Source organism: Argentina silus (genome assembly GCF_951799395.1).
Source record: "Argentina silus genome assembly, chromosome: 6".
In the NCBI taxonomy this organism is placed as follows: domain Eukaryota; kingdom Metazoa; phylum Chordata; class Actinopteri; order Argentiniformes; family Argentinidae; genus Argentina; species Argentina silus.
The window spans coordinates 10218080-10226803 of record NC_139660.1 but is presented as its reverse complement, the minus strand read 5'-3'; the positions used below and the strand labels follow the sequence as shown (position 1 = coordinate 10226803).

The following is an 8724-nucleotide window of genomic DNA, read 5'->3' as shown; positions in this document are numbered from 1 at the left end:
TAACATGGGGGGGGAAATGGGATCCCGGGAGTATGTGCACAAACAGAGACCCGGATTTGTATTATATCGGAGGGAGTTATTTGATGTAATTTAGTTTAAAGCTACTACTTTTCCCTGGCCCCATCCAGAGTATTTTTTCACATCTCTATTATGAACTATAGCCAAACAGCAGAACTGTTTATTTCTCTCAAAGCTGACAGTGTTGTAGGAATATGAGCACACTGCAACACTGCCAAACCACACATGCATCTTTAGTCATGGCCAATTAAGACTGTCAGGGAAACAATCACATTGATCACCCCACAGAGAAGGCACAGTAGCATTTGGGTTAGGTTATCACTGTGCACCAGAGCCCAAATATGACCCAGGAATTAACCTGTGCTCTTGGGTCAAGCCCCCTGCAGTGGTCAGCCTGTGCATCCTCTTATGCCATGGCTCTCTCTATGAGGAAACTCCTAATCTTGGCATCTAAGGAACCCCAGGAGGTGCAAGGCTCACAGCGGAGATACTTAAAGGTTGCTTTATCAAATCTGACCTCTTGACATGGGATCCACTGCCCCATGGAGCACTGTGGGTGTCTGGTGAGGTGGGGTCAGCATGGGCTAACCAGGGGTCAGCTAGTCTTTGGGTGGCCCTGCATGGACCCCTCGCTCTCCTGCTGCTCACAGCATCCAGCCCCTGTCAAGATGTTAGTGCTAGATCATTCCACCCAGGATTAGGATTCCTGTACTCGGGGAACTGTAGTCATACCCTGGTCTGAGCAGAGCTGTCAAGTTGGCCCTCTGTTACCTGGTTTTGGATGGACTGGTTAGTGACGGATTCTACCCCAATATGTTCTTATAAAACACTGGGTTAGCACTTGTCCATTTTTTGTCTTTACCTAACCTGACCTATGTAGTATAGAATACACCAAACATATACTACAATAGCATGTCTAATGCTCTCTGTCTGCTTGATTGATTGACAGAGGGACAAAACAGAGGAGAGATGGAGGAAGAAAAAGAGTCCTCAGTGGATAGGCATAACGGGCAGGGTCTGTAATCAGGCAATCTGACTGTAATCTGTCAGACTCCCAACCAACTCACCTGGAGCTCAAAGGAACATGGAACTGGATGTAGTGATTCCACTCCACTGAGCTATGAACACAAGCTGCACTCAGGCTATTTATGGACAGCATACTTAATATTAATATATCAACGGAAATGAAAATACAAGAAGCGGATCACAGTAGAGTAAAAGTGGCTTACTAAACAAACTCTGGTACACCTTACAGAGGAATAACGGATTTGATTTCTACTTTTCATACACACATAACATGCACACATAACATACAGCATTGTAGTATGTCGGCTCCTAACTCAAAATAAAAATTATCTTTGCAAATAGCCACGTAATTTTTCATGGATGCAGTGAGTGATCTCTGATAGCAGTGGGAGTACAGATACGTAGTAACCACCTGTTTCTCCATCTGTCTTCTGTCCCCTCTGCAGATGTAAACTGCATCATGGACCTGCCAACGAACACAATATGTACATGTGTGAGTGTGGATGTATGTGTTTGTGTCTGGATATCTCTATGTATACTACAGCACATCACAGTACTGTATGTTTTGAGCTAGGTCCCTGTTGACTGGGTGCTTTGTCATCAAACAATATGGTTTGTAAATCTCCGGAGTAGCTGTAAACTGCCATGGCATGGCCATTATATATCTGGATAGGCCACTGAAGAATAAATCAACACATCACTGCAAATGCCACTTGGGAAGTTGGGTCTATATTGAGTATATCCATTAAACACATTTCTCTCCTTGCTTACAAATAATACAACACACACTCATGCCAGAATCAAACACAAAAACAGTTATGCAGAAATTAAAATCTTTATTGGACTCTCATTATAGTTTGAGTCAAGACCTTAACCCTGTGGAGTTGTTACATATGGAGTATAATATATAAAGCTGGCACAGGACCAGGAATGTGTAAATAAGTCAAATGTGAAACAACATACTACCTTGGGAGTGAGAATTAGCACACCTCTTTCCATGCTGTGCTTGGGACAAGGAGACCAACGATGACATGAAAACTCCCAGCTGTGGAACGTCCTAGAGGGGGGCTAAAATAGAAACCTCTTCTGCATCCCAACCATTTCCCAGCCATACAGAGATAGAAGGAGCAATGTTTTCCATCTGCGAGTGTTCCCACGTTTCCAGTTTGAGTAAACGTTTTTATTGGTCAGCGTATTACAGCCATGGGCATATCCAGTGCAGATGCAGTGTCAGTGAGAATACAGGGATGTGGAACCTGAGCCTGCACAGACACACTCTAGTGGAGAACAGTGGAGAGCGGACCAAAACCTGCCTTGCAGATCAGGGTTTAATTAAAAGTAAATGATGGACCTAGAAAAGAACCAGGGGTAGTATTTCAGACATGAAAAGGAAGCAAGGAAGATCAAAAACCTGGGTGGAACTGAACCCAGTCTGGCCTTTGCTGCTGGTATGTGAAAGCTGTCCCCCTAGTGTCCCAAGCCATACCCGTGTTGTCACCCCGAGGCCACCTACATAGTGTAGACCACCTGTCTGTGCGCACTCGACCAATTCCCCAGCCCCCCCCCCACCTCAGAACATGTCCAGGTCAAGGATCCTCTTTAAATAGTGGCCACCTGCCTGTTGTGTCCATAGCAGAACTGTCTATGATCTCACACACTTTCTAAATCAGTTTGCTTTTTACTGCAGATGCTACAAGCACATTACAACTTCTAGAGTATGACCTGCCAGCACTATTAGATATTGGCAGCCTGTTATTGGGCTGTCTAGTAACCTATTTTGTTGATTTCAATTCCTTCCTGATCACTATCTGTCTTTTCAAAAATATCTTACATCAATTAACCACATATCCACAAGGTATTATGAGCTACACGACTTAAAACTAGAAGTCTTCTTTGCCACTTGATTTGGACAGTCATGCACAACCATGTTTTACCATTGCAGTAAACCAGACCAAGACATCAGAAAAGTACAAAGAAGTTTCAAAATAAAACACAAATGGGTGTTATTTTACTTGCAGATACAGCATTTTATCTAAAAGTAAAAAGGAGACCACATGAGCATGCCCCATTAAACACAGCGTATAAAGAACATGCTCTGAAGAAAAATGAAACATTTTAAAGGTTTTATCAAAATTATGAGGATCATAACTGCCATATGTTGGCGCTAGGATCCTTCAGCCAAACAGTGTCTATTACATGGTGCACACTATAAAGTAGCCAATTAATAGCAGGCTACAAAGGCTCTGACAGCAGCATACATATAGGCTTAAAAAACAGAGAAAGAAAATACTAACCCTAGCCATAGTGACTCTTAACAGCAATCCCATAACCCGGGCTTTGACTCAAAATCTAACCTATTTATTGCAATAATCTTTAACCTCAAACCTTTGTTACAAGTAACAGTATAGACTTAAACTATAACCAAAGCCTTAGAACCATATCCAGGGTGACTTGAATAGTACACTATATTGATTTCCTTATTCATGTGAATGCTTTGAAGATAATGCTCGCTTCCATGACTCACGGGAAAAGAATGTCATATGAAGAGAAATAACTTTAGTCTGGGTAATAAACTGAAATACTGTTGTTTAAGGGTGGCTCTTGTTAACGATTCACATAGCATTTTAAGTCCCACAGAAGGAGACGTCTGGAGTGTGATAAAAGATACGAGTGAGACTCCAACATCTCCCGTTTTCCTCAAGAGTCACTGTTGGTCTGGAGTTATGCGGCATGAGCTTCAGCAGTTTACAAGCTAACCTGATCTAACTTGCAGACCAAATGGTTGAACTCTCCCTCCTTGCTTAAGGCAATGCAAAATTTGATAGTCATAGCAAAAGAACAAAGCAGTGGTTGAAGGTGCAACCTGTAATTGGTACATACATTTTTTGACTTTTAAATTAATGATATATAGCCATTTAGTCTTGAAGAATATAACTTATAAATGCCTCATGAGCTTACTTCAACTATCTTACCCCATCAAAACAAAAAAAATGATGGTGTTGATCATCACATCACTATCCAAAGGGAACAATAAAATGATGTCCCTAAATGTTACATTTCTATCCTCTCGGTCTCTCTCACACACACATAGACAAACACCTTGGTATCACTTTATGCAGTTAGGCTGATCCTGATCAGCACCATGAAAAGTCTCAAAGAGTAATGGCCGAAATCTGCTCCCAAAGATGCTGTGTTTGGCTGTCTGAATTAGTGGACCTGTGAACATTCTTCATCCTTGACCTTTTCATACAAATATCCTGCTAACACCAGCACACAATGATGACTCACCACATCCACCATGTTTACCCCACACTGTCTCATAAACATGTACTGTTTGTTGACCATACTTAGAAAACAGGGAACAGTTTACAGTCTTTAAAAGTGGGACAAGACATGTTACTGAAGCTGAGATGATCCCTCTGATAATGTATACCCACTGGAATACATCGATGGGTGGATGGATAACAGATAAACACATACATATGTAAACTATTTAAGATTAGAAAACAACACGGCATGACTTGTGAACCCCTTTGACAAATGAGGCTCTCTGTGCCAGTAAACAGATCAGTATAAGCATCTATGGATCCATAAACAACTGTAACTTACTGTATCATGACCAAGTCATTCTCATTCGATCTTTCCTGCATTTTGAGTAGGAACAAATAGTAGATGTCTCATTCAGCTGATTAAAATAGTTTTCAAATCTTTCTTGCGTGCATTTCAACAAGGAACTGGGTTGGGAGATGCAGCATGTTATAATCTGTTTTATTTAATTTGTCAAATAATCTTGACAAAACCTCAAATAATGTGCAGTGACTGTGCATGAACTACTGTATGAGAAATACATGAGAGGACTTTGGCTGGTGCATAAGAGTAGAAAATAAGTAAATCCACTTAACAACAATAGTGGGTTGAACAGAGAATAGCTGAGTCACCATGTATTGATTGATGGAAACAAACTTTCAAAATACAACTTGGCAAAATGAACAAACAACTGTTTTAAAAAGATAACGCTCAACTTCAACTCTTTAACGATAACTGATAGCAACACTGAGTATGTTTAGGGGCCAGACTAGGCCTGATATTTCAGCATGCGTCATGGTTGCGTGAAACAAGAAATTGGAAGTGCACTGTTGGACAGACGATACACAAAGCTCAGTCTCTCTCTCCAAACAGAGCAGTAAAACAGCAGTCTCTGAGGCCTCAGTGGTTTTATGAAAATAAATATGTTAATCAAGGGGCATCGCTCCCTGTCTCGGCATTGAGAAAAACAAGAGGAGAATAGTCATTTTTCAAAGTGGAAACAATAACTTTAAAACAACTTAAAAAGGGAAGCAGCCAGGGTGTGGGGCTTCTTAAGGTCAGCACCGGCCCTTCCCTTCACTTCCTGGTAGGAGCAGAACACGTGCACTCACTGCCACCTGGACGGAAACTATCCTATATGATGGAGCCGAGAGGGAGGCAGAATGGAAGAACAGAACTGTTTCTTTGATGTTTTTGTGGTGAATAAATACATTCAAGTACAGCAGAAGAACACTTCCTCCTAACGTTCCTCCAGAGGTATTCTTGGCACAAGCCTAATGTCTCTTCTCAAGGCTGTTTGGTGTGCAGGTGCAGGTTGAGGGGGACAGAGCAGGCCTTGCAGTGCTACCATAGCTGTCTCTCCTCCATCTCTGGGACAATGATGGCTGGATAGGGGTTATCAGCACCCCCCTGAACCACAGATCCCATTGGTCAGGTCTTGGATGACTCCCGCCTTCACCAGCTTGATCAGGAACTCCTTTTCTTTAGAAATGTTATGAGTCCATGACTGTGCAGGAGAGAGACGGTGGGGAACAGGAGGATGGGGGAGTGAAAAGAGGAAGAGAGGGAAAGAGGAGATTATGGTGGGATTGGGAGAGGAAAGGGAGAGAGAGGATAAACAATCAGGTACTTTACAGGAGAAGCAGGCAAATCACATTCCTTTGGAAAGCTGACAAAGTTATTTAAGTCTCTACCATTACTTTCAGCTTTTGATCGCAGAGATTTTCTCAGCTGAGGTAAAAGCAAGTGGTTCAATAGTAACATAAAGGACAACAAAGTAAACAGGCCATTGAGGAAGACAGAGAGTCTATTGTGTCTTTCAAAGCAGTCTTTTCCACTTATGGAACTGGCCCTAAATATAGGGATGAGAGGGGCAGAAGACTGGCTTATTGTACAATGTCGTACACTAAGCGTTGTGGATAAACCACTTAAACACAGGCTGTTGGATACAAAAGCACAGTGAAAGAAGAGAGAAAGAGATAACCGCTTTATTGTCATGGCTTTACAAGCTAAATGTGAAAACAACTATTCACTGGTAAAATGGTAAAATGTCTGTGGGCAAAGATCTGACGTTGTAGACGGAGCTAAACGATGGTGGGAATTTCTGAGTGATACCGAAGGCTTGGGAAAAGCACTTGCAGCACTTAATGCTTCAGAGGACAGGAGCGACCTATCCCTGCCTGCGCTCAAACAGAGCTGTTGTCAGGCAGTTCAAAGTCATCTTGTGTGTCTCAAACCCCGCCCTTTAAATCACCAACCAGTATAACTACCACAAACGTAAAATCTTTCCACAGGATAAGGCATCGACACCATGGCTTAGGAGCAAGTGTGTCTGAGGTAGAGTTGGTTCTTGTTGGGAGCCTGCAGGGACAGCTGAGTAACTGGCAGCTCCAGAGCAGAGGGGAAGAAGACTGACTCATCTACGCATGCTTCCACCTGCTCTTCTTACTCTCTCTCTGGAGCACAGAGCTCCATGCTCCAAACCCAGGGCTTCCCTCTGCAGAGGGAGGAAATCCTCCAGGCAGGGATTAGGCAAGGCTCCATTCCATCCCATAGCACACACACAGACACCTCTGCATAATGTACTCAAAGAATTCAGGAATCTCTGCACTTGTTTTTTTTAATAGCTAGGTAATACAGAATTAATATCTAGGTAATACAAAATCTTGCCACATTCGGTCACAATAATTAATTTAGATCTTGTTATGTGGGACACATGCTAAGCATCAAATGTTCTACGATATCACTGTGTGTGTTAGCCTAACCTTCGTCGCCAGGCTGTTAAAATAAAATAACAAAGACTCAAACCTGGCCTTAGTGGGAGTGAATTTACTCAGTAAAATATTTGATACTATTTCATTTCAGCGAATCACATGGCTACGAGGCGTAGCTCTAAATCAGAAACATATGGTGCTCATGCACTGGGGGGAAGTGCCATGGGAGATGATTGATGCAAGGTAAAGCCAATGGCTACGCTTCATTCGTTTTCAACAATGTTTCTATTGGCTTAACGAAGGCCAAGTTTGACGCATTGGTCCACCAGACCTTTCGTGCATTTGGGCGGAACTTTCTGGGAACAAGACTAGTGTAAGCCTGATGGAGAGAATCATAGCCTTGACCCAGAGGTCTGTTAGGCACAGCAGGCGTCTTGGACTGGCAGCTCCACACTGGCCCTGGGTCACATAGAGAATACATACTACCTCAGCTCTCAATTATACATGGCAGGGGGTGGGACTGAGACGGGTCTGTGTCGCTGCAAATTGAAACACAAGTCGCCACGAGTCTGAGGAGAGCGCACACTGACACCTGGGAAGGGGGGAGGGGGGATCGCATGTCGGCCATGGAAAAGCCACTCTGGCCCTGATGTCTCTGCACTAAGAGTGATTTATGAGCAGGCAGAGTACTGTGTACTTAAGCAGTGTATTAAATGGCCCTCCAGACACTGCATGTAGTGGTTGTGGTTGTGCCCCTCTTAGAACCGGCACCCACAGGTTCCTCTACTCTTGAGTCTCTCTACATATCCTACTCCACATCTCGCCTCCGATGTGGTGACACAGAGTCACTCCAATGGAAGAGCACCCAGCTCTGTATCAAATAATGATATAAAGGTCACTGTAAACTTCCCCTTGGGAGCGTAAACGTGGAAAGCTAAACAGAAGGGATGTTGGTGGACAGCTCAAAGGGAGACAGAGACACACGCTTAGCCCGGAATGCTAACACAGGCAGGGGAGGTTCATGGCTGTGAACTTTGAGTGGGCGGATATTCCAGTAAGGGTGCAGAGAACAGCCGATACTGGGGCGCACAATCAGGTGACCTGTGTGCGTGAATGAGTCATCAAAGCACTGGGATTCCCTACATGGGTGTCTCTTTCAGGTCAGCCTCAGCCTTTCACAAACTTAGGCCAGGAACACCTCACCCAAGTCTGAGGGCACAAAAACGCAGATATAGCCCAACATCCAATACCTCTTGGGCACAGAGTTAAGTAACTAAAATGGCTCATTTTAGTGGAAATCTCTTACAATTACTGTGCGTGGTTCAAATAATCAGGTCAGTTTGTCTGTACATTCTCATCTTATTTTACAAGACATTTACTGTTTAAACATTCCCCTTAATTTAGTTGTTTTGACACGGAGCCCAATGGGCACTGAACACATCCATCAATTCTCCTCACTTTGATGCTGTATGGACTGTGAGCATATTGGTGAGAGGAGAGTTACTGAGTAACAATGATAGATTCCTAATCCTATGGATAACAATCAGACTGACAGCATACGTACATCCCCTCATTTGGCTTCCATTATTTCAACAGGACCTGCCTGAAGCCAAACAGACTCTCTGATAGAGGTCAGAGTGACCTAATGGTCAGATTAATG

The 8724-nt window shown here is 43.2% G+C and overlaps 1 protein-coding gene across 1 annotated transcript in view; it reads right to left on the bottom strand.

Moving 5' to 3' along the window:
- Positions 1–1928: 1928 nt before the first annotated feature.
- st3gal3a (ST3 beta-galactoside alpha-2,3-sialyltransferase 3a) overlaps positions 1929–8724 on the bottom strand; it is a 30795-nt gene continuing 23999 nt past the window's right edge. Inside the window, exon 11 of the mRNA XM_083672152.1 lies at positions 1929–5857. Coding sequence (XP_083528278.1) covers positions 5750–5857 — 108 coding nt within the window. The 3' untranslated portion in view covers positions 1929–5749. The remainder of the gene's footprint in view (positions 5858–8724) is intronic.